General features: G+C 47.1%; 1 protein-coding gene across 1 annotated transcript in view; it reads left to right on the top strand.

Annotated features, from left to right (window-relative positions):
• Window positions 1–14,182: 14,182 nt before the first annotated feature.
• Window positions 14,183–26,843, top strand: part of LOC8051726 (ras-related protein Rab-1A) — a 28,294-nt gene continuing 15,633 nt past the window's right edge. The window contains exons 1-5 of the mRNA XM_029982489.4: window positions 14,183–14,406; window positions 17,090–17,162; window positions 21,748–21,795; window positions 23,921–23,968; window positions 26,288–26,383. Of these exons, the coding sequence (XP_029838349.1) occupies window positions 14,384–14,406; window positions 17,090–17,162; window positions 21,748–21,795; window positions 23,921–23,968; window positions 26,288–26,383 (288 nt within the window). The 5' untranslated portion in view covers window positions 14,183–14,383. The remainder of the gene's footprint in view (window positions 14,407–17,089; window positions 17,163–21,747; window positions 21,796–23,920; window positions 23,969–26,287; window positions 26,384–26,843) is intronic.

Genomic DNA, 26,843 nt, shown 5'->3' with positions numbered 1-26,843 from the left:
GTCAGGCACCGCGGGCTCTGTTTGGAACGATTTGTGGGTCTCTAATCACTGTTCGAACGCGAAAGCCGAATGCCGGTGTTCGAACGCCTTCAAACAAGGCAACTAGCTCGCGCAGATCTGTGCCCCAGGTGGCGGGTTTCGATTCCCTGCCGAGGTGCCCGCAATCTGACGGATGCTCGCTGCGGAGAACGAGACGTGCAACCGAAATTTCAGTCGCCCGTCAGAGAGATCTTTCCCAGGTGGTCGATACGAATCCTCAGTCCACCGCTGGGGCCTGCCAGGTGTCCTTCGTCAATTCGGTACGTAAATCTCCCAAAATAGGACTTTTGAGTTTAGTTACCAGTCAAAAGCTGAATAGGCGCTCACGTCCCATCTGGCCTTCGATATACACCAACTCATGTTTACAAACAAACCGGAGCGCCCCTAGCGGACGCCACCGGCGCCGTGCATGCGCGGTGGACGGTGGGCAAGAAGCCCGCCGTCGCCCATAAACAAACCATTGCATTGCGTTGTTTTCGGCGTCGGTGGGAGTTCCCGTGCTCTTTTTCGCGTTGGAATTGTTGATTTTACGTCCTCCTAACAATGTCTGACTACTTGAGCGGCTTCAGCAAAATTAACAAGGCAAAACTTTGCGTGAATAATGTGACTTGCGGCGATTCATTTCACATGGACGCCGCAGAATGGGCGCTAAAGCCTGACTCCCACGTTGAGATTCTGCTCGATATTTTCAGTCGCGACGTCGCTCGGGCTGCAAAAGCGTGGACCGTAGCTGAGGTGGTGGACGTCGATACTGAAAACCGCAAGTAGAATCGGGCATTACAAATCGGTGATGGCCACTGGTAACAATGATCAACATCTTGTATCTACTGTTTACACTTAGCCTACTTACCCCAACCAACCTTCAAAAGTGTTTTGAGGCCTGCACTTAGTTCTTATCGCAATTACCGGGTCAAGATTTGGTTTACGGGCCGCTGTTGTTTGAACGCGCTGACGACAAAAAGAAGACAAGTTTGAAAAAGCAGACGACAGTTTGAACGCATGCGAAATGTAGTGCGGGCAAGAAGCACCGCGTCCCGCGTCCACAAACCTTTGGAATGTCACGTTGTCGGCGTCTGTGTGAATCTGCATACTCTTTTTCGCGTTGGAATTGTCGAATCTACGTCCCCATAGCGATTAATTACCACTTTAATCGCCCGAGCGAAACTATCAAGGCTCGTTACACCGCTAAACTTTGCGTAAATAATTTGACGTGCAGCGATTCATTGGCGTGAACGCCACAGAACGGACGCCAAAACCACGATGAGAATCTTCTAGATATTTTCGGTCGCGACGTCGCTCGTGCTGCAAAAGTGTAGATGGTAGCGGCGATGATCAACGTCGATATTGAAATTCGGTAGCGGAAACAGACCAAGCGTAACAAGTCGGTGATGGCCACTGGTACCAACGATCAACATCTTGTATGTACTGTTTACACCGAGCCTACTTAAGTCGTTTGAGGCCTGCAATTAGTTCTTATTGCAATCACCGGGTCAAAGTTTGGTCTACGGGCCGCTTTTGTTTGAACGAGCAGACGACAAAAAGCAGACAAGTTCGAAAGAGCAGACGAAAGTTCGAACGATCAGGCGGCCGTGTGAATTTGAAGACGCACTGAACCCGCAGGGGCCCGGACAACTAGGCGGCTTTCTCTCGTTCATGTTGGAACAAAACAAATACATCTGGCGACCACAAAGTGTTGCCCGCACAAGCAATCGTAGTTCGACAGCGTCTGGTTTACCCTTTTCACGGCTACTATCCACGTACTCGGACGAACGGAGCGGGCAGAAACACATGAAAACTGATCTCAAACATTTCCAGACTCTTTTGGCACAACCCCCGTCGCAGCATTTTGACGAGAATACAGGTTCTTTGTCTGGTTTCTCCGAAAAGAACACAAGAATGCATGTCTTGTACGGCGACTTCTGCCCACCGCCCCGGACCGGAAGTGCGTCCGACGCGCCACCACCGCGGCGTGACGTAGGAGAGTTGAGTTGGTGTATAAATGACGGAAAAAAAAAAAAAAAAAAAAAAAAAACCCAAACATTGCGGCCTTGTCAGGTAGGTGTCGCCGCAGGACGCTCCTCTGCTCCCTCCGTTATTTCATCGGAGAAGTAGTGGTCGTTCCTCGAACCCCTGGAAGTTCCCTCTGTCCGAATAACGGGACCTGTCTTTCCTTCCTTTCGCTGCCGCCTCGACCGAAAGCGTCCCTCGCGGAAATCAAGGCCGGTTTCCGCGTTGTTTCTGCCTCAAGGAGGGAGTGACGTGGCCGGTTTCGCCGAACGGCATGCCGTTCATTGACTCCACACCTGGCTGGCTCGGTTACGTTGCAACACCAAAGGGAACCCCCTGTAGAGATCCGTTCAAAGAGCACCGTTTGATTACGTGGCAGTTGTGTAAGGGGAGCTTCCGTCTGCTCTGTCGTCGAGGTTCACCGGGACATATCCGTACTTCGTATGAAACGTTGGCAACAAATTCAGGGAGTACCCTTGCACGCGACATACAGCGCATGGATGTCTCGGGGATTCATGACGTAAGGAAACGCGAGCAAACACTCTTATGTGAATGGGCATTAAAGGAGGCCTGCACAAAAGAACGTTTGCTTATGTGTTCTTGGGGGATCGGTGGCCGAGTGGGCTAAAGCGCACACCCAGCTCGACGCGCGTGGAGCGAAAGCTCGCGCTGCAGAACCCAGGGATCCTGGGTTCGAGCCCCACCCCTGCCCGTTTCGATCTGGATGAGCATCGTACCGGCGTGCGGTCGTGTATCACTACTGCGTGGTGCACGTTAAAGACCCCAGGCTAGCGGTTGTACTGCACTGGCTAAATTGCTCATCTACAGCGTGTGACTCGTCGCAACTTTAATGGCTGACCAACTACACGCTGTATAAATATCCCCACAACCCAATTCAATTCTTATGTGTTCTTACGCTATGGTGCATGATTCTGTCTTTTCGGAGTTTAGTTTTCATGCGATTAAAAAAGTGTCTTTCGGAGTTAATTTTTTTTTTTTTTTGTTGCGGAGTTTATTGGCGTTTATTTTTGGAAGATTCCCAATACTCCGAAATGTGTAGATTAATTTCGTACTGTTTTCTTTATTTTTTTTATGTATAAAAGTAAAATGAGATAATATCCTGGTGTGACGTGTGCTCGATTTAAAAGAAAGCGTTTGTATCAAATAATATTTCTTCATCTGGATTTGGCGCTGGTGCCATTGCCAATGATAATTTGTCCCACGACAAAATTTGCAAACAAGTGTTTCTTCGATAAATTTCGATACCTTAAAATCGCTTAACTCTTTGAGGTAGTCCCGGGATGGCTCGTTTTCATCCCGTCCTATTCCGTCACCCTACACCGAGGCTGCGTGGAGTGGACTGGTAAAGGGTTTAATATTAAACCTTCAGCTACCCCCCCCCCCCCTTTCCACTCTCTTCCCCCTGTTCCCCTTTCATAAAATCTCTATAATTCATAACTTTCACTGTTCTAAAAGCACAATTCCAATAGTATTGTTCAAACTGGAAACAACTATACTCGTTTTCACCTCAAGAAAAAAGGACGTTTTGCGCATTGTTCATACGCCGCGCGAAGTAGTTCTTAGAAGATTTGGTTGTCAGAGGAAGAAGCGACGCTTTCGGCGTTTAAAACGTTTACGTCTTGGTAAGATAACACATATCCAGTCTAACATACACCTATTTAAGTCTTAATGCTCCTCGTAAATGGGAAAATTAGTATTGCGCCGCGAGGAGCCGGACTTGTTTTACTACGGCTCTTGAGGTGAAAACGGGTGTAGAAGAGTGGTTTTTGTCGTGATCCAAAGGTAAATGACCTGTTGCCCTGAGTGAACCTTGCCGAGGTAAATGGTGAGACCCCTTATGTCAATGATCCAAGATTTGAAAGGAAACTAGGGTTGCATTTTCTTCAGAAGCAACCTAAAATTACCAAAATGCTCCTTTCACAAAAAGCCTTTCCACTTAAAGGGCCTCTAAAAAGAAAAAAATAATATTTTTCTTTTTTAGACAGTGTGGTTGGGGCATGATTGTCAAGAAATAAATTTGACGCGAAAAAAAATATTAAAGCAATATTGATGGCGAGGGATTTATTTAAAATTCCGCGCGCAATGCCCATGACGTCACGGATAATTCCGGAATGACCATCTCGGTCTTTCGCCCTTTCCACCTCAACGTGATGGCCAAGCCAGTCCACCTCTCCTCCATGCGCCCGAAATACCGAGAGAGAAAACAAATGGAAAGGAGGTGACTACCGATTAAATTGCGTCTCGCGCCGTCAATAGTGCTCTAAAAATATATATATGTATTTATTTCTCGCGTAAAACTATTTTTTTTTTGAGACGCATGTCCCAACCAGACTGCTAAAAAAAATGTGTTTTTTTTTCTTTTCTTCTTAGGGGCTTTTTTAAAGGGGCACTACAACGAAATTTCGACGCTTATTTTTTTGGATAAAATCGTAAGGGTGCAGGCGAGCTGAGACTGGAGTAGAGAAGAAACATCAAAACGTAGAAGGGACAGAAAATAGACAGGACGATGAGACGTCGTCCTGTCTATTTTCTCTCTCTTCAGGTTAATTTCAACATGTTTTTTTTTGTTGCTCTATAAGTGTTCAAAGGAGCAGTATCAGATCGGACACACCGATATCTTGTTAAAAAAGATCACGAAAATGAATTTTAAAATCAATTTAAGGATTAACAAAGAGCACCTGGGGGATGTCGCTGAAGCCTCGTTTGTAATGCCCGTCTAGGGACCTTGACAGATAGTGACGATAACTGTCTCGCCTAGAACTATACGTGCTTTGAACCTGACGTCATCCCGACAGCTCTACGGCCAGCACAAGAGAAGAAAGGAGGGAGGAACTCCCCACTCAAACGGGACTCTCTCTTGTGTGTCCCCAGACGACGCTATTCTCCCTCTACAATATTACGGAAGATTTACCCGTCACTCAAAATTCGCACAAAAGCAGCTTTGCGGTTAGTTGCGTTGACCCGATCGCTGGCGTGCTTCGACCGCTTCGGTGGCTGGAACGGGTAGGGCATCCGACCACCTTCAGCCTCGACGCAGCTTTGCTCATCCCGAGACAAACTACGTCATAATTGCGCCGGATGTGACGTGCTCTCCGCTGGCTGCTCTCCGAGCGCTTGCCAGGGTTGACCGTTTGTAACGATAAATACAGCCATCAGGATCGAAATTCGAACGTGCGATTGCTATTTATGGATATTGTGGATCATATTCAGTCTATTTCTGAACGCAACGGGCATATTTCAAATTTCGTTGAAGTACCCCTCTAAGCGGAGGGAACACCGGAGAGAAAGCGAGAGGAGGCACTCGCCTCCTTTCCAGCCTTCCCTCTGCCAAAGTGGAAAGAGAGGAGGGCATTTTGGGCGCGAAGAGCTTGTCCTGCTTCTTAGGGCAGTTCGGGTTGGTCACAGGGTGCGTGGCCGAGAGCAGACGCAGATTGCTAATGAGCGCTGCGTGGGCATTCGACCGGGTCTCGAGTCGAATAGGCGTGGAAGGACGCTAGGCGTCCCGCTCGGGCCCATCTGCTGATCTGGCGCCATGATGGCGTTGCGTGGAGCTATAGAAGAGGCTATTCACAGGCCTTGGTTGACACACACACACACACACACACACACACACACACACACACACACGCACGCACACGCACACACACACACGCACAGACACACACGCACGCACACTGCTTCTAGATAAAAACTTTATTTTTGGAGTTTAAAATTGGACACCCCCCCCCCCCCCTTTCAAAATTAGAAAGTTTTCGTAGACCGCGTTTCTCCCTCCGCTATGCCCTCCGCAACGAAGATGCCGCTACTGCGCCTGCGCGCCGATGGCCTTGGCTGTAGAGTTCCGGCTATCGTAGCGGGTTGGGCGGAGAGCGTTGCGGGACTGCGAAAACGATCTACTTTCGCGAGCCAGCGAAGATCGCCCTCGCCGTCTCCCACTCCGATGATTCAGAAGTGAGGATGAGCGATGTTTGCTCTCTTGCTCGAGTCATCGCGACCTTCGTGCCCACACCGCGCCGCAGCGCCTGCCGTGCGCTGCAATGTGCATTAACCGTATTGGCGGCGACTAGGGTACCAACTGTTCGATCAGGATTACGTGGTTTGTGGGCCGCGTTTGCGATACGAGGCGCGAGGAGGGAATGAAAGCCTTGATCGACTGCCGCCGTCTCCGCCCGTCTCCCTCTTTACCATAGGACGACTCGGCGCATGCGCGCTTGCGACCTATTGGCCCGGCAGGTCGCCACCATTGAATTACAAACGCTCTCCCTGGTTTGAGTATGATACCTGCTGGAACGCGTCTCCGAGTGATGTGTGTATAGTGTCCTATCCCACCCCGGGGTCCTCAAGTGGCAACGAATGGCGTCACTGAAGCCGCAGCGTCACGCTGTCGTATATTTCGCGACCCTGGCGGTTGGTCGTAAAAAATGCCGGCGAAAAGGACGAGCGAACGCGAGTGTTTCTGTTTCTGGTTCTTCCCACTTCCTACTTCTGGTTCCTGAAGCTCCCGCGGACTTCCACAATGGAAAGCGACCTGCTGAAGAACAGGCGTTTTGCCACCTCCAGCACCGCTGCCGGAACACCGCCGGGATGAGTGGTTGTTTGGGCGAGTTGGTTTGACATCTTATACAATCTTGTGCGCAACAAAGACGAGGACAAAAGCAGAGAAGAGGACACAACAAGGAGCCTTGTTGTGTCCTCTTTGCTTTTGTCCTCGTCTTTGTTGCGCACAAGATTGTATAAGACCGCCAGGATCACGACCATCGACAGCATGACACTTCTATGACGTCATCAGGCGGAAGTCGAGGGACTACTTTTTTTTTGCGCGCGGTAAACAAACACCAGTCGGAGACACGTTCCAGGCACCATAGTTTGAGTGACTCTCCGTTTTCCGTGACACCATGTCACCATATTGTGGAAGGGCCTGCACTGCACACTAGATGTGTGCCTTCGCTGCACCGCTCCACACTCGTTGTGTGCAGTGCAGCCGAAGGCAACGGCCAGGTGAAGAAAGAAAGGGCGAGCAATGGAGGGCGAGGGGAGAAAGGGAGTGCACTACACTCTCTCTCTAAAAAATGCCTACGCGTCTGCTTACTCGTAAAACACTCAAAGAGCTATCCAATCTCGGCGATCTACGAAATCAGCTCAGCGAATGATGAGGCAGAACATCCATTTAAACCTAAAAATGAAGTCTTCCCTCTACATTGCGCAATGCAAAGCGCCATGCTGGGTTGCGTAATGCCATAGCGCAGACTTAGTTTTGAGGTCTTAACAGATGTTCCGTCTCATCATTCCCTGAGCTGATTTCTTAGATCGCAGAGATTGGCCCTTTGAGTATTCTGCGGATAAGAGACGCGCAGACATTTTGTAGAGTGTAGCACTAGAAACGTTAGAGAGGAGGGGACGTTTCACTCTTCCTCCCCAGTTTTCCTAGTGCTTGCCTTTTCTCCCTTCGCATGGCGTTCCCCCCGCGACGCTTTTGATCGCGCACTTCGCCAATAACGGTTAAAGCACACGCAAAGTTTGTACACCCCCATGGCTACACCCTTTCTGCATCCCTATTTGGAGTACCGTATTTCACGGACTCAGAGTAAACCGCGTGAGAACATTTCGGCTTAATTAATTTCTCCTGATATAATCTTTAGTTCGCACTAAATTTTGCTGTAGCCTATTTTTCATCCCCGTTAAAAATGCATTCAGTGCGATAGTTCTCTGACGAATAGCATTTCATGCCGACTAGCAATTCAAAACAAATGCAAATTTGTATTCTTTTTACAGCGAAGCTGTATATGGCTCACAGGTCGGATTTCGAGAATTTTGTAGCGTGAGCTACACTGGCCGAGGCTGAGCAGTTTCGCGTGGCTCGCATAATGAGCCGTGCTCCATTCTGCGCAAGCGCGAGGAGCAGTGACGTCACACGGCGCACAGCTGGCCGGGCGGAGCCGCCGCCGCCGCGGGCTCCGCCGCCACCGCGCGCGCCTCGCCGGTCTGCGCAAGCGCGAGGAGCGGTGACGTCACACTGCGCACAGCTGGCGTGCCGGAGCCGCCGCTGCCGCGGGCTCCGCCGCCACCACGCGCGCCTCGCCGGTCTCCGGATTCCATAGGAGCGACAACATAGCCGCGGCAGACGCACTGGCGCCGCCGCGTGCCCAGCTGTGCGCCTCCGTTGCGCAGTAGCCAAGTCTGACGCTGCAACGGAGCTGCTTGATAGCGCCTCTCATTTTGTGCGCATAAAGCGCGATCCAAACCAACGCTTCTTTTTGCGCCTGTAGGTCGTGCGGCTGCGGATGTGACGCATTTCGTGGCGTTTTTGCTGTTTCCGGGCGCGCTTTCTGAGTCAGAACCGTGCGCTTTGGTTTGGACGGGCGAAACTTCGGGCGAGCGCGCACGCGCGCACGCAGGCACGAGCGCACAAGCAAGGTGCAACTGCGACAGACTGGCCGGCCAGACGGCGAGAGAAAGAGAGAGAGAGAGAGAGATCGCGTTGTCATGTTGGAAGAGAATAAAAGGGGGGGAGGAGAGGGCAGCCAGACAGCGAGAAACGCGGAGCCGGAACTAGCTTGCCCTCCACCGATTGGCCGGGACACAGGCGCGCCCTGCTACGTCACCGCGCGTTTTTGTGCGCGTCCAGAGAGAAGTTGAAATCATCCAACTTCTTCGTGCGCGCCCGGAAGGAGCGAAGAAGCGGCGCGACGTCACGAAAATGCGTCACATCCGCAGCCGCACGACCTACAGGCGCAAAAAGAAGCGTTGGTTTGGATCGCGCTTAAGCTCACGCTACGTATATCCTAGCATAACCGAGCTAAGCCACCGCAATTTTTTTCTTGTCGTTCTCCTCACGGAAAAAAAAGAAGAAAACTTTAGCGATCGAAGCAAAAAGTGCATATCACGCATACAACATACAGCACAGCATTCGTTTCACTAAAGAACAAGCCCAAAAGTATGCGAACCAGATAATTGATTATAAGGCGCTCCTGATAAGAATGCGAAGCACCGCATACGTTTCGTGGTAAAGATTACTGCTGCGCAAGCTGGCGCGGCGGCGGCAGCTTGCGATGTGGGGAGTGACGTCACTAGCCTTTTATATATAAAAAAATGTTGGTCCAGTGCACTTAATTTTCTTTCGTCAATCATTTGGTATAGACCCTTTTGCTGTTTACCAACACGGACTGCCGCTTGCGTCCCGAGCGACTTGCTGTCGCACCGCCTTGGCAAGCCTGTTAAACTTGCTTAGGTCACCAGTCAAGAAGGTAGGGCGAGGGTAAGACGGGCCGGGGAGGAGGAGGCAGACGGGAGGAACTCTGAAAAAGAGAACCTCCTTCTCTTCTTAGCGTTCCGTCTGCTTGCTCCTCCCCGGTCCGTCTTATCCTCGCCCTCGCACCCAATCGTTGTAGGTGATACCACAGCCTTGCTGTTCAACCATCGTCACAGCGTGGATTGGAGCCACAACTTTTTAAGTGCTATTTTTATTTTTGTTTCCGTGACTCATATTTTCTTAACTCATATTGTTTCCGTAACTCCTATTGTTGTCATTGTTGAAACAGTCACTTATTTATGTGTTGTAATGATTTTACAATCCCGGGGCAGATGTTGTTTGTGCCATCTAGATGAAGCTGGATCCACATGTCCACTTGAGCGCAAGCACTCGCGGCGACATTGCGGGTCAAGGTATCACGCTATAGTTCGAGCTTTTTTTATAGTCAACAGGGTTTTAAAAAAACACTAACCTCCCTCCCCGCCCCCCCAAGATTTTTTTTTTTTTTTTGCCAGGCGAATAATTATGTTGTCAAAAGACTATCAAATAGATATTCTGCTACAGAGTAACGTATATTTAAAAAAAAAAAAGCAAAAAAAAAAAAAAAAAAAAGAGAGAGAGACTTTGCTGCACGCAATTAGAACCGAAACATGAGCACGGAAGCTCATGGCCGCGACAAGTGGACGATGTGTACCGAATGTAGAGGAGGAAAGAGTTCCCGGAAGTCACGTGGCTGCACCCGATCGCGTTTCTTTTCCTTCTGCTTCTTCGGCGTGAATGCAGAAGATAAGGACGAAGTTGCGTGCTCCGTTCGTCTTGCGATGGATTCGTACCGATATCCCTTCCGCTCGCTGTTCTACTCTTGAAGATCGATTGGCCGGTACCACGAACGACACTTCCGAAGTACCAGTACCAGTCCGTCACAAAATGTTCTTTTTTTTTTATTGTTTGTAGGTTATTTAGTATAGGCCTTCGGACCCTTTGTTGTACTCCCCGTCTGTCCAGTTCCGAAAATAAATGAAATGAAACGTTAATACGTTATCTGTGCAACATTTATTTTTCAATCATTGTATTGGCAGCTTTTTGAATGACACAAAAATGGGGTTCATATTCTTTTCTATTTTTAATATTGAATGTGTGCCTTAGATTACCCACGACTTTGAATATATTTTGTACGCTAGCGTTCCAACGCCACGTGACCACGCAGAAGAGAATAAGCGCGACTGAACTCGGCCGATTCTCAACCGGCTGATTTTGGTCGGAAAGAAAACGAATTTCAGGCAGCAAACATGGGTAGTTCAAATAAAAACCTCGGCGAGCACAAATACCCCGTCAGTGTCCCTTTAATACCGGTCACGGACAGGCTTGATGGTGCCGTGATAATTTCCCAAACATCTGCGGTGACTACGCGAAGAGATAGTAACACTGTATATCCCCATTTTGTCTACATTGATATACATGTATCACACACACACACAGCCTCATTGTTGTGCATGCGAACATTTTCCTATTTTTCATCAAGTTTACAGTGCAGCAATGAAACTGACGCTTCTGTAATTTTGTCCGTAGATATTGGGGAATTGTAGTAGACCCTTTCCGCAGCCCGCTAAGCACATGGATAGCGCTCCGTCATCCGCCACAAGACCTTGAACTATATGCAGACAAAGCTGGCGGCGCGCATGCGCAGCTGCGGCGTTTTCTTCGGGGATACCGTAGTGGAGGAGAAAAATGGTCTACTACAATTCCCTATTAGCGTAGAAACTTTGCTACGTGAAGGCTGCTTTTCATGGAGCGAATTATGCGACGAATAACTGACGAACTTCGCCCGACGGCACGGATCCCTTTCCACGGGACGTAGTAGCCACTGTGCTGACAGTGCCGAATGAAGGCATTTGGGGGCCCTGGGCTAAGGATGTTACGAGGCCCCTAACGATGATAATAATAATAACCATTATGGTGGTGGTGGTGGTGATGATGATGATGGTGGTGGCGGTCTTAGGGGTTGGGGAAACCATAGCAGTATTCTCATCAGTCGGTGGGAGGGAGATTGTCCAGTCGCTCTGGAAGACCAGACACAGACTCTAAAGCACTTGTTTGTAATCAGTGCCCATTAAAAACTGTTGAGGGGTGTCTCTAAAGCCGGCTCCTCGAAACGCCTATTTGTCGGTGGTTATAGAGATGGTGTCCGGAAGATTTACGGGCACTTGTTCTAAACCTGTCGTTCTGGAATAAGCGCCATATGGAGATGTTTGAACCATCTGTATTGATCGATTAGTCTTTCTTTGGCAACACTTGCTTAGCTCCAGGCCCACCATTGTCCGTAAAACACGCCAAGGGGGCCACGGTACGAAAGAGAACTCTATGACTGTGCTTCCATCGAGCTTCAATTAGAAAAGACCTCAAAGGGACCGCCTGTGTCGACAGCTTTGCCCCATCTAACAAGGCGCTTTTACATTTTGTTGCTCTGGCACGTTCTTGTACGACGAGCTCACAAACGCAAACTTGTATGGAGACGGAAACTTCATTGCATCCTTGTTTCCCTGTTGAGAAAAAAAAAAAAAAAGGAAAAAGGAATGAGGAGGCCATTGCGTCAGGGGCCCTTCTGAGTGTTCCTTACGTTTCCAAAAAAACGCTCCTAGGTCGCCGCCATGTTGCTGATGCTGACGCGGCTGGTTAAAGCACTGGATGCGAAATATTATTCAGTGCTTTACGGCTGGTGCGAATCTCACACGCTCTATCAGCTATAAATTTTCTGCCGCTCTCATGGACTGTGAAGACCCGCTTAGTGCGGTTCTCTACCTACGTTTTTGCGGTTTTGCATTCGACGTTTTCTAACCCCTCTTTAAAGTTTCCACCTAATTTTTTTTATCCGTGCTGGGTACCCTTTCTGTATTATCTTCCACTGCCAGATAGAAGGCTGGTAAGTGCCTGCCATTCAAGATTTTCTGCTCGACATTCACAGGAAAGGAAGGAGGTGAAGGACGTCAAACGACCCTCGACGCGATTTTGTGAACATTGTTCTCCCTTCTCCCAGAGATAATCCGCGTAGAATCCTCAGTCATCTCCAAAAATATATGATGATTGAAAACCTGAGACTGTGGTTTGAAAAACGGAAACTCATGAAGTAGAAAGAAAAAGGAACAGACAACGTCTCAACGTTGTCTGTCCCTTTTTCTTTCTACTTCACGAGTTTCCGTTTTTCAAACCACAGTCTCAGGTTTTCAATCATCATGTATAACTTACACCAGCTCGCCTGCACTTTAAACGTTTTTTCCAAAAATAGTTGTCCGGGTTGGGGTGGGAAACGGGTCAGTCGCGTTCGTTCCTTTGCCTTGGTGCTGTTGTGAAAAAAGGAAGTTCTCCCCAAAACGAAGTCATCTTAGATTCCGTCCTATGTGACTGTCGTTGACTGTGACTGTGTTATTTGAGATCTTTCTCAAATAAATTCTTTTCGGATAACGCCGCATCGTGTGGTACGTACGATATATTGTTCGAATGTTAACACTTTCTAAATTGTATGTCCGTGTCCTGCCCATCGGTAAACACGTTATTTGTGAGCGTGAAAAATGCATGTCTTTCGGCTCTCTTCTGTTGTAATTTATTTTTGACAGCTAAGCGCTTTGTCGTTTGACATGCGGCGAATCGCGCGGCGCCGTCAAAACTTATCGTAAAAAAAAATACAAAAAATTATAACTATACATTCTAGTCGCATTCATTCTGTCGCGTGCGTACCCAACAAAAATAGTTTATAGGTTTTTCTATTGCTTTTTTTTTTTTTTTTTTTCAAATGTGGTAGATTGCTTTCTCAGTGACCTGGGAAAAATACCTGCAGCATGAAACACAAAAAAAAAAAAAAAAAAAAAAAAAAAAAAACAGTGGGTAAAGGCAAGAATTTAGCCGCCAGCAGTGTTTGAAACTGCGCCTACGCAGGCTGCGCCTACCGAAATCACAGTCCACTCGGTTAGGGTTAACAGGGACGACGGTGGGAGTCTAGCCTCAAATCCAGTGAATGGGCTTGAAAACAGTTTGCTGCCCCTGGGGTCGAGTGTTTCTTGGAAAGGTGCGCTGTTTCAAATGGAAAACAACTAACATTTTCACATTCCCAGGGGCCAGCACGGGACCCTTAGAGCCTGGGGCCAGGGCCGGCTCTAGGGGTGAGAGACCCGGTCGCACAGGGCACCACCAAAGGGGGCGCGCCGGGGGTGCGCATAAAAAAAAAAAAAGGGGGGGGGGGGGGGGGGGGGGTTGGAAGGCGCTACGGCTGGAGCGGCTGGAGTTCGCCTGGTTCGCCCAGGGCGCTTGATGGTGTAGGGCGGCCGGCACTGCCTGGGGCCTAGGGCCGCAGCCATCCGGCGCTGGTGCTGATGCCACGCGCAGGGAAAAAGTCGCCGGGCAAAATTCGTCAATTTTTCGCAGCATATTCGGCTCATAGAGTCCTTCAGCTAAGAACGGAAAATTCTAGGAATAACGATTTCGCAAATTCAAAATTTGCGCCGTGAGCTCCAAGTCAGCCGCATGCTGAATGGTGGCGCCATCTCTTGGGTACAACATGCACTACTAATTGGCTTTTTGGCGCTTGGCAATAAAGTGAAAACGTTCACTAAATAGTTTACTTAGACGCCGAGAATGCTTGTTGATTAATAAAAATATTTACATTAGACACATGGGCCGAAGACACATGACACTTCTGTAGGCATCGTCTTCGGACCCTCTCCGCTTTCTTCAAACCAGTTTGATCAAAACATTACAATGTTTTAAATCTTAGAAATATCTGCACGCTTATTCGTTCTCGACCAGTCTGAATTTTTGGAGAGAGTCTCTGGCCTGAAGCAATCCGGAAAAATGTCACTTTTATCCGATGTGGCCGCCAGCTGGCGCCACCTTTTCGCCACGTCGCGTGGGCTGACGTCATTCGCCGATTCCACGGCCCGAGATTCCGCTGTTGGCCAGAGGGTGGAGGCAGCCATATTGTGAACTTCCGGAACCGCAAGATCTGACTCAAAAAGCACCAATACAGGCTCCAAAGTTACCAGTTCCACGCCGCTAAAGAAGCCCGATACAACCAAAATGTCCACGATGAATCCGGAATAGTAAGTGAAGCGCGTTTGTACCCCCTGTCGACGTTCCTGACGCTGCCAACTTGTCGTTGTTGCTAAGCCTAGCTCGCAGCGCAGGAAAAAACTCGTCTTAAATCGTGACGTATCCTTTCCACCTACCTTCGAAGTATGTCTTTGCATATTTGAAGACGTGTGTAGGCGAATGTTCGCCTTTCAAGTGACGCGAGACTTGGCAAGCGCTTTTCTTTTTATTTTTACGTCGAGTTACGGATTTTGCAAAGTTGTGAAAGCACCCGTCGATTTGACTCGACGACTGCCAGATTTTGGGTGTTCTCGGGCTGGTCCTTTGATAGTTGCCACCTAAGCCAGAAACAGACTACATTTGTAGCCGAACGGTAAAAGGAAGTACTTTTCCAAAGTACGCCCCATCTTTGTGGGGCGTCATCTGGGCTATTGTGATAACAAAAGCCCCTTGTTATGGCACGGGACAAGCGTCGGCCACTCCGATGTGCTTTCATTGTTCAATGGTCCATACCTTTGTCTTACGGTGTTGTATGCTATTTCCTGTTCCTCGTAGTGCCATACGGTGGCTAGTATACATTTTTGAAAAGCGTGAAAAAATTGGTTTTTATCTCTTCCGTGCACGCATTTCCGAAGCAGCTGACCCAGACTAGGCCTAATGTGTGGGGTGGTTCTCGACCCTACCAGTCGTTTAGCCTGTATCAAGGGCTTGTCGCTGAGATAGTTGTACTTTAGGCAATTATAAACTCAACGTGTTTGTGGTTCACTCGACAGATCGGACGGAATGACGCAACTTGCGCAGGGGAGCATTCAACTCGGCGGAGGCTACCGTACTGTTCGCTTTGTTAAATTAAAAATAAATGACCGACAAAAAAATAACGTTACATAAAAATTACAAAGTTGCGCAACGTTCAAGCGTTGTGATCACGGCGGGATGTCAGACTGCGTCGCTCGCTGAGAGCTCAAGCGATGTCGCAAGGCGACCGCGTGCTTCGCGAGTCCGCTACGATAAGCTGCGTGCTCGGAGATCGACCTAACTCTGGATTCGATATCTCTGATGCCACATCACTTCACCGGGCACGCCGTGACACTCGGGTGTCCGTGTGCAGAATGTAGAGCGTGTCGTCCTTGAAGCGCATACCTGTCTGTCAACCTGGAATTGAAAGCCTAGTCAGAAGTTTCCCTAGACGGATCCTGCTTGACAAACTTGCTGAGTTTGATTCAAAGGTTACGTAGGGTGGCGACAGACCGGTTGGGAAGTAGTGGACAAAGGAACGGTGGACTGTAGGAGTAATGCCCTCGTGTTAGAGCTCACGACTAAAGGGTTGTGGGACTTGTAAAACTGCTGCCTTATGTTTAAATGCGTGTCTGGCTTGTGATTTAGGACGACCTGCACAATCTTGTTTTTTATTCGCATATATCTCGACACGTGAGGTTGAGTGACAGCCTAGCGCCAGGTGTTACTCCCAAGCTTTTTTCTTTGTGTGGTTGCAGAGGATCTCCTTCGAAGTTCCCCATGTTAATGTTGGTAGGTTTTGTTTTTCTAGTTGGGGATGTGTACTGTGGGGTTAAGTAAGGTTATTGCTAGGAATGCTACCTAAGTGAGCCACTGATCATACATGTTCTTACCTGGGCTTCAAGGCATACATGATGACACTGTTCCTGACTTGACTGTTCTGAGAGTCACTTCTTCCTTGGATGTCTGAGTTGCCGTCCCATAAGCCCAGCATAAGATAAGAAAAAGATGTGCAGTTGGTGAGCTAAGTTATGCCGGAGGCAATACTGGTACATCTAGTATTTGAAGAGGGCAGGTTTTTAGACACATGAAACTGTGTAGGATTCCATCTTAAGATCCCTTCTAAGCAGAAATTTGATTAGCTCTAGGTGGTGGTGGTGGGGTGTCATAAATGTGAGTGCTTTTGTGATGACATTGTGATAGCATTTGGCAAGCTGCAGTGGTGATAGCGAAGTGTTGACATAAATTGCGGTGTCTGGATTCTAAGGTGCATAAAGTGAGACCTCCAAAGGTGCAATGAAGTCTTTATTGTGGTAAATGTTAAATAAATACAATCTAACATTATGTGAGATGTATTCAATCTTGGCTCAAGGAATGCATGCAACTGTTACAGAAAAAACAAAGAAATTCGGGCAGATTTTGCCCTCTCAACTCTTAGCCAGAACAAGCTGTCATTCTTTCTAATTGTACCACCATCGTTCATAGCCCAGCACCCAAGTTGGCAATGGTCAAAGGTTATGATGTGCTCTGGCCATTGTTACGATTTTTGTTGCCATATAATCTGCCATGTATGTTTGTTGCTCTTTGTGTAACTTGAGCCTTTGTTGACCTCCAAAGGCCCACATGCTTTTGTTTCCCCATGACCAATGACGGCGCAGGTTTGGCTGCCTCGTCATCTCTCATTCCCTGCGCATTCTCTATGTTGTGCTTTGATTGGCATTCCGTTTAGATGATTGCTTGCCTTCCAATGCGCCAAAGACTCCTTTTGGAACACTTGCGGGGCGTATTGGCCACAAGCCTGACTGATCGTTACTCAGCACAAGCTAATCGGCGACACATTGTCCAATCCGCGAGCTTCATTCGGCATTTTGTGTGTCGACGTCGGACTGCTTAATAGTGTTTGCACGGACCGTTCTGGAATGTCTGTGCGTTGACATGTTCTCTGTTGCCTCGTTTCAGCGATTATTTATTCAAGCTACTGCTTATCGGTGACTCGGGGGTGGGCAAGTCCTGTCTCCTGCTGAGGTTTGCGGTGAGTTGTTGCCAAGGGATGTGGCAGTTTTTGTTTGGCTCGGATGCTGTCTTTAAATCGAAGGGAGGCTGTTGCCAGTGTGGGGAAGTGCATGTTGGCCGGAGGTGAGCAACACATTTTCTAATTCAAAGATTTGTTCATTTGCCCCTTTGTTACTTTTTTCTTTTTTTCAATCATGCAGTGGGATATTTTACACAGCTACCATACAGCACACGATACATCTAATTAAAACTCCTTGAACGAAGTGGAAGCTCCTCCCACCTCTTTCCACTTTAGTCGAGCGAACGCTGGAGAGGAGGCGACCTCTTCTCCATCGTTCGCTTCGCTGAAGTGAAATTGGGTGGGAGGTGCTTCCACTTCATTCTTGACCAGTCACCGGCTATAGTAGAGGTGTTTGCAACATGATGGAGACCTAGTGTGGGTGCGTTGAACTGAGGTTTGGCAGCACTCTACCAGCCCCAGAGGGGGTCTATTAGGCCTTGGTTGGTTGGCGTGGAAACCCCCCAAACTTTAATTCCACTACCCACGTGGGGTTTGTCGGTGTCATCTCGTCCTTTGGTAGTGCTCGGGTCAGTCTCATAAATTTAAGAAATGTTGAGCAAGCTCTAACCAGAGGTGTAGGTTGCTTTTGGTGCACCAACTGGTGGGCAGTACCTGCAGTGGTCGGCATTCGTTCAACCAGTGCGAAGGACTTGCCTGAGGTGTAGAGCTCTCTTGGTTCGGTCACAGGTTGCCACTTGAAGAGTTGACCAAAAAAAAAAGTGAGAGCCACAAAATGTGATCCTGAAGGCCACTGCCACTGCTTTTTCCTGCATGCGGCTTGCCATTACCACCTGCAAAGCACGCGCAATTATTTTAGATGGGTCAGCGGAAGTTTGGCTGCCACTGTTAAATCGTGTATTAAAGCATAAAATGCCTTCAGCTTTACCCCCCCCCCCCCCCCCCCCCCCCCCTTCCCGTCTTTATCTCAAAATTTTCTGTCCGTCCTTCGCCCGCTGAATTTAGCGGGGAAACTGAAGTGGTATTTAGGGCATGTGATGTATACACCAATTCAGTTCCCCCGCTAAATTGAGCAGAAAAAATTGATGTCATGTACCCTATATATTAACCTTTTCACCCTCCGCCGCATGGGCGCTGCCATCTTGGAATCACTTGATGCGGCCGCCATTAGGTTGCTTCAACACGTCACTCCAGTCCCTCCTTTCCGTGCCTTGGCAGATACTTTGAGTGTTTGTTTTTTGTCGCGTTTTACCGCATGTCTTACCTTAGTCCATAAACTATCTGCATGTGCACGATTTCTGCAGTTAAGTCCGTAACGTTGTTACTTCTATCATCGGCATGCCGACTACATGTGAAGAGGCTCTTTGTGCTCATGAATCAGTGTTAATGCTCATGGACACTGCTGTTCGAAGATCAATAACTTGTGAGAACTCAGGTTTGCTGAGTAATATTGGTGGAACATTTACAGTAGGAAGGAAGCACAATGTAAGTGAATGTATCATTGCACATTTAGGATCTCAAAAAAGGTGACAAAATACTCAATGTCAATAACCACGTGCGTTTCTGGAGAGCGCATCATGTTTTGTATTTATAGCAGATTGAAAAGAGTGGTTTTTGATTATGTGGGTGAACTCGTGAACAAGATAGAGAACAAACTTTTAATTTGAATTTTTTTCTGAAGCTAGGAATAATGGTACATTAATATCAGGCAATTTGTTTGTTTACAATATCACACCTACATCTATTTGGTGTTCTTAATTGTCTTTTGCGATATAAACATTTTCCTGATCGGTCTATGAATTCCAAGAAACTATGCCATGCTTAATTAATCGCATGTCTACAGTCTTACGCTCTTAAATGATTTTCTTAAGATAAAAAGTACACTTCATTTCAACACAAAGGTTGGTACTCCCCGTGTAAGAAACTGTCGCAGATAGCTTGAGTGCCTGGGGTGCACAATATGTGACAACGAAAAGAATCGGTCTGCATGAAAATGGCCCTAGAGCAGCGTTGCCGACGGCGAGTAGGAATTTAATTTTAGTAGCTGGCGACGCTGAAATTTACAAAGCGCATCGGTTCAAGTCAGTGTAGAGCTTTCTACACAGGTCCATGGTGGGGTGCCTGGCGCTCGACTTGAATGCCAAACGTACCGGAGATGACTTTTTTCGTGCCCTTTAATTTCTTCTGGCAACACTTATGGAAGATGAATGTCAGACTTCATTCGAGGGGCCTGTCGCTTATCTCATACCTTGAGAATGTCGTAAGTAAATGTCCATATAACAAATAGCCTTTTTCATTGGGCCAATATTGTGAGATCCTGTTAATGAGTACTTTAAAGAAATTTTCTAGTCTGCCTAGTTTAGCCTATCAAAGTATTTCTCGGGAACTTGTTTGTTTAAATAAAACAGGCTGGGAGAATAACACTTCTTTGTATTATATTATCTACTTCATTATAGGAGATTTTTCTAGTCTGCAAAGTTCACAAAGTAGGTGTGAACGAAGCCCCAACTTCGAGCAGTGAACTTGTCACTTCCTCTGTTTTTTGCGATTCAGCACATTGTTAATCATGCCGTGGATCTGCTTCTCTAAGCACTCGTGCATTATAGTCTCTTGCAATATAAGATGAGTGGTCGAATCTGACTTGAACGCGAGCCCTTCCATACCACTCGGAGCATGGGCAGCCAGAGCCCGCGGCAGGCAAAGCGCTTGCTGGAGCCAGAGCATTCCTGCTCTTTATTTATTTATTTTTTTGGAAACTAGCGTCCGGAGGTACGGTTGCGGGCGATAGTTATCTTCCCTGTACGTCGGCGCAGTTGTTTCACCGCCGAACCTGGCCGAAATTAACGATGGACGTAATCCGTCTCATCTGGTGTTCGAGAAAGTGCTTGCAATTTGGACTCGAAGCCATTTCATGGTTCTCCAAGTGACTTGGCACCATTGTTTCATTCGCTGTGTGCTACACGAAAGAAGTATCGCAAAATTAAGCGCAAATGGCATGAAACAGTGACACGATCACGTGCACGTCAAAACGGAAACCAACCAAATTGAAGCAACCTCATGGCGGCGAGTGCGCCTGCGCCTCTTCTACCGGACAATCGGGGAACTACTGAAATGAAAAGGTCTATACACTAATTCACTTTCTCCGCTAAATTTAGTGGGAAAATTAATGTCACAGGAAACCGCCGTTTAGTTTTCCTGTTCAATATGTCGGGGAATTTGATAAAAATAAATGTTGTTCACTCCCAGAATGGACTGTTTAAAGTGTTCTAAATAATCTTAAATGATCTCATCTTAAGTACTGAATTTAATTATTTGTCTAGAGATAAAGGTTGCTGCCAATTTTTCGTAGCACTGCTGAATAAAAAGTTGATTGGCAGTCTGGTGTCGCTATTTCTGCAAGCTTTGTTTCTTCGAACATTCTGCAGACGATTGTCTCGGAAGTTGCGTCCTCGTGCATGTTCTTCCAGTTGACGGTGCATTGCATTTTGCGTAGCACGTGGGCTTAATGATGTAAGTGCCAGGAATAGTACTTAAATGGGATATTGCTCGAACGTGTTCCTATTCTGGGCTTGACGGCAGACATGATGACACTCTTTTTGACTTGACTGCTCTGAGAGTCACTTCTTTCTTGGATGTCTGAGCTGCCGTCTGGTAAGCCTGGCATAAGATACGAAACTGCCATGCACTCGGGGAGATGAATTCCCAGGGACGCGACAAAAAGCGGACGGCGTTCGTTTTGCCTTAACACCATTTCTTATCCTGAGAACAGAGGTGGCAGTAGCCGCTGACTGGTGTCAAAATGTTGATTTGTAGTAGACTGGAAACTCCTTCAGGGACCTTATTAGTACCAAGTGTTGGACCCCAAGGAAATGTCTTCGAAGACTTAGATGGCGGGCGAAATAGGTGGAGGGGTGTGTGTTTTTATGTGGGGGCCAACTATCGGACTATAAAGGAAGGCAGCATGGAGATGGGCTGCGCAGCTATTTCTATGCTATTGGGCAGTCGTGCAGAAGCGAGAGAGTTGAGGGGGCTTATGTGCAGATTGGGTATTTATTCTGTGGAAACTGTTGTTAATGGCAGGTTCAGAAAGTTTATGCTTGGGGAGGTGGGGCGAGGGGGGGGGGGGGGGGTTGGGAACAAAGAGTGAAATACACGTGACAAGATGTAAAACACTAATGTTCTTTATTTTTGTATCATTGTGGGGCTTTTACGGGACTTGTTTTAGTGGCATGGTTGTGGCTACCTTCTATTTTACTTGTTCTGAGGCAGTTTCTCCCAACCAAAATGTGCAGTACTTGATTAATGGGTTGGACAGTCTTCTAGCTTAGCAACATGGTGCATCTTGTGGTATAAAGTCGCCGAAATTCGGATGGTGCTTTGAAATGACCGTGTTGAGATGACCGAAAATGTTTAGCTCGTGTGAATGCATACGCCGCGTCCTTTGAGAGGAGTGCTATGCTCTGCAAGGATGCGACATGCCGAGGGGGCTCTGAAGATGACTCTCCTAGTGCTTCTGGATAGATGTGATTAATAGACTGTTTTTGTTTTCTTTCGTAACAATATTTTTTATTTTTTTTGCTTTCAGGACGACACCTACACAGAAAGCTACATCAGCACAATTGGTGTTGATTTTGTAAGTTTGCTCGTTTTTTTCTTTAGATGTCTTCCTTTGCTTACTCCCTTTGTGTACTGCCAAGTGGCCGCCCAAGTCTTCTGACGCATTCCCGGAGTTGCCTCCAGGAACGTGTTGGAAGGAGGGGTGTTAAAACTGGGTGGAGATTTCAGGTCTTGCTCTCTTTCTGCGGATTCAACAACACCAACTTCTTTTCAGCAACTGGGAAGTTTTTGGGTAACTGCTTTGAAATTTTGTTGGGTAAAACCTAAAATTTCAACCTCCTGAGTTGGGGGGTCCATTTTTAATCTTGATTTTTTTTTTTTTTTTTTTGTGGTAATAAGTGCTCAATGACAACTTTAAACAAGATCTTTCTAATGGATTTAGACATTATCTTTTTGCGTAGTATGGTAGGCATACGAAATCCTGTTTTCAAAGAATTGTCTGCTGCTGGTAATTTTCTTAAAAGCTATTTTTTTGCATACTAGTTACCTTGTTGGCTGATAAATACAGGTGGCTGTGAAACTTGAACATGATGACAAACGAGTTTTGGGAATGATTGCCTGTGATTCTACCCCTTTGTTCCCTTGGCTGTCTGAGTCGAGTTCACAGCTGCTTGCAAAGCCCGCGGTACTACAGTTGCTATTGGGGCCAAATGTGGCATGTTTCAGCTGTCGTCCTCGGTTAAAAGCTTCGCAATTTCATCACCAAACTTTCAACTGGCCTAAGAAGTAGGCCATACTTAGCGAGCATGGCCCATTTCTAACCAGAGATGGGATGTGCTATTGTAGGAAACCCTTACAAGAGCCTGCGATTTTCCTCAAACTAGAGCTATGGTGAGAGTGATGGGAGTTGTAACTTTACCTTTGAGGCCTGGTTCGACTATGTTCCTGGAATGTGCATGCAGACATGGCATTCTATACTTCGTTTCACTATAATTTTGGGAACTGTGGCGGCTACGGCCACTGCGAACCAATAAGAGCGTCGGAGCGAGGATTGTGACAGATGAGAGGCTCGCGGGAGCTGGCGGTTGTCTGCTGGCCAAGTCGTCTGCTACAAAGCCAACCCACTTTGGACGAATGTCCACCTCCGCAAAATTGCCGTACGTTCGCTAGAGTAGCGAGCTTTTTGGGAACAGTTCACGACACAACCCTGCGATCAATCTACTTGCTAATCTGTGGAGAGTGCTAATGCCATGGCTATGTTTTGAGTGGAAGCAATCAATTACACGGCTGCGATCGTTCAAACCGCATTGTAAAGCTACAATGTTCTTAGAAAAAGGTCGATCTGAATTAAGTATCGTTGAAAATTAACATGCTTTCGTCCTTCCTTTGTGTCGTGTAGTGTTACGGTCTACAACCGAAGTGCGACCGGTTGAGTGAAACAAAGAAAGAATGGCGGCAACGGTCACGGCGCTGCTAGGAGAAAGAATGAGGGAGCGGATACGGATGTGGCGTCACTTTTATGAAACTCTTAAATTCATAAATATTCCGTATTTATATATTCTCGATAGAAATGGAATCTTGCAAGAAAGAGAAGCCTAGAACTACTTTTTGTAGCAGGCGGCCCTGCTGCTGTGGCGGTAATGAGGACTTCCAGGCCTCGACCATGGAGTGTTCTCACATGCTTTGCTCAGACGCCGTCCAGTTTGCGAAATTATCGTGAAATGGAGTATAGGATGGCAAGGTTTTTTACGTACACATTTTCACACGGAAACACCACAGTGGCTGTGCTGCCCGACCCTGGCTAATCTAGGTCCACTCTTTCTTTATGACTCTAAACTGAGCAGCATGGCATTTTCACTGATAAAAATTGAGTATAGTTGCCCTTTGCATAGAAAGTTATATGGGTTCCATTGTTTCAAACTTTTACTTTGATTGCACATAAATGTCGTAATGAAAGCACAGCATTGTAGACAAGCGCCGACAAAATAGACGGGGACAAGAAGTTGACGTAAACACTGGCGCCAGTGTTTACGTCAACTTCTTGTCCCTGTCTATTTTTTCCGCGGCGTTTGTCTACGGTCATGAACCAACTGGCCCAAATTGCTACATCGCGAAAGCCCAGCATTTTGAACGCTTCCGGTTGGGCGTAGAATCTCCATTGACACAGTGGTGATGCTTCGACTTTTCTTTTAATCTTCCAGAAAATACGGACGATAGAGCTAGAAGGAAAAACTATCAAGCTACAGATTGTAAGTATTCCATTTTCTCGGATAACTCGAGCAGTGTCTGTGCCTCCGCCACTTGCGAATTTCGGCTTGGGCTCGCATGATGATCTTCCCTATTGAGATGATTATTGTGATTCTCATTTCTTCCTTGGATGTCTGAGGGCCCAAGTTGCCGTGTGCTTGCTCTTGATTTCACGTGGGAGGCATAAATGTTTAGGCTTACTCAGTGTATTTTTCTTTCTTTTTATTGCTTGTGGAGCAAGAACTAAAATTGTCGACCAATCTTTTGGATGCTGATAATTCGTACTGGTTCGATATTTCGGAGCTAAAGGAGGAACCGAGACCTACCCGATAGAAAAAGTGCATATTCACGACCAATGTTTCGGACAGCTCCAAGTTCAAAAGTTTAATTTTTCGGAGTCTCGGGCGATCAGCAGGAAACATTATTGAGAGGCCGCCATTTTAGATTTTATGTTGCCTGTCTATGGGTTGGCTTGGTTTGGCAGTACTACTTGAGTACTTATAAATCCTACCAATAGGTGATGCTATATGGCTTTTTTTTTCTCTTAACTGCTTGTCATTATCATCCTTGTTGCCATTTTGCATTGTTCATTCGCCATTGCAGTCGTGGACTCGCGCCTTTCATCTCGCCTCGGTGAATAGTGTTTTAGGACTTTGCTGACTTGGACGTCATGGCCCCATCTGTTTTTCCGCTGCCGTGAAGTGTCTCGAAAAAGTGCTGAAAGTACTTAAGGGGGGACATGGGCCTAAATTTTAAATTTTTTTGAAAAAATTCAGTTTTTAATTTTGAGGTTTTCAGTTTTAGAAACTAATTATACACCCTTACACCAAATTCGATAACCATATGCCAAATAGTTAAGTTTATATAAAATATTTTCAACACATTGTGAGGCAGTAGCAAAGTAAAGGAGTTCAATGTTTGAATGCATTTTTCTCAGTTCCACTTTTTGCTGCAAATTTGATACAAAGGAATCTCTTGTTCGAAGGTGAAAGTATTCTGATACCACAATCAAGATGTTTCTGAACTGAAATTTACTCAGGAATTGGGCTATCTACTTTATTTCGTTTTAAGTTGAAGTCCTCAGTGATAAAAAACTGAGTTTTCAAAAATTTACAGAGGACAGATATGCATCTCACAGTTTGAGGTAATAACTCTTCCTGAAATATTTACATTTAAGTTATTAAAACTAGATAGCCCGAGGTCCCATAACCCCCACTTTATATTCGAGCAGTCAAAATGATGCTTAATAGCTTCATTTGCATATCATAGATTTCTTAATGAAAAGTGACACATCATCCTATGCAGGTATGTAAATTTGTCCTAGAGAGCTGAAAGTTTGCACAGTACACCTACATCTGAAGCTAAATCTCCCCTGCAAATTTCATTCCGATCACTTGAGTAGTTCAAAAGTTTGACCTCTAGCCAGTGTCCCCTTAACTATAATGCTAGAAAAGAAGGTAGCGATTCTCAAGCTAATGAAAGTCGCCGAACGCCAACGGAGGCTTAGCCTGAAACCAGGCATTCGGGTGTAACCTGAAACAAACATTGACGACTAAAATGGTTGTGCTGACATGTTCGGGCGAACTGCTAAATTTCGGCAAGTAGGGTCTTTCGTAACAAAGCATTCCGTGCTGTCATTTGGGGCATTTGTCTAGAGTAGATGAGGTAGCGTATTGGTAGTTTAATTGTTCCACCAACCCTCCGACTGTCATCACCTTCACGGCGGTGATTACACCTTTGAAAGTGCCCACCCAAACGCGAAACCGTGCGCATCGCGAGAGGTGTTGGTAGAACTATGAACGCTGTATTCGTAGGGTGCTTTGCTTTGCTGGAACTATTTAGAGTTACAAAATTAGATGCTCCATGCACTCGATACATGCAATATGGTCACTTCACACGTCTGCTGGTCTGGCAGTAGTGGCGATTGGAGCGCCGGCTTTTCGAATTCAGACTTCTAGCTAACAGAATTGAGTTCAGAGGATGAAAGCTTATCACCCAATGGAACAGCTCTAAAGTACCTCTACAGAATCTGAAATCGCAGGAATGTTGGGAAAGCGGATGCATCAAATGGAAACTGAATAGGAGAAAGGTGGCAACCTTTTGCCTACAATATTTTTATTCTGTTGGCTCTTTGTTTATACCATTCGATTGCAAACAGAAACATCCCACTGAGAAACATCTCTACTGTTAATGATGTTATTTACGGGGGAGGGGGTGTTCTGGGTGTCGTCTGCTCGTAGAGGTTCTGGTATAAACGACAGTTCGTCGGGGTTCTGTTCCGGAGAGTGGGGGGTGACTGAGCCTCGCCCGTCTACCTGCAGTGGGACACGGCGGGACAGGAGAGGTTCCGCACCATCACGTCGAGCTACTACCGAGGAGCGCACGGGATCATCGTGGCCTACGACGTCACAGACCAGGTGGGTGCCCTCGCTCCTCCGCCGTGAGCCATTAGTCGACGCGCCTCGAGGTGTCCTGCACCAAGACTGCATGGGATCGTGGGTCTCCTTCTAGCGTAGAGCTTGTCGGGTGTTGCCGGGGGACCGTTTTAAACCGCAGTCGTGCGGCTGACGCGTCCTTTCAAGAGTTTGCAAATGCTGTCGGAGGCAGGTTTCTCACTCGTACGATGCTTCCGCACGTCGGTCGTGCTTCCGCACGTCGGTCGTGCAAGAAGTCTGCGGACACGTTTGGTGTATACACGCGGGTGGCCACGCTGCTAATATGTCGTACAAAAGATGGTCTGTTCATTCCTTGTACAGCGGTCCCGTTGCGGTGTCCACGCAAAGACTTTCTGGATATACGTGCGAAGCGTAAACATTGGGTGTACCACTTATAAGCGCAGAAGGTTCCTTCGGTCCGGATAATGACGCGTTTATTTGA

This window comes from Ixodes scapularis, unplaced genomic scaffold, assembly GCF_016920785.2.
Source record: "Ixodes scapularis isolate PalLabHiFi unplaced genomic scaffold, ASM1692078v2 PGA_scaffold10__122_contigs__length_95168666, whole genome shotgun sequence".
NCBI classification, from domain to species: Eukaryota; Metazoa; Arthropoda; class Arachnida; order Ixodida; family Ixodidae; genus Ixodes; species Ixodes scapularis.
The sequence above is the reverse complement of the archived record's forward strand: the minus strand, read 5'-3'. Positions and strand labels throughout refer to the sequence as shown.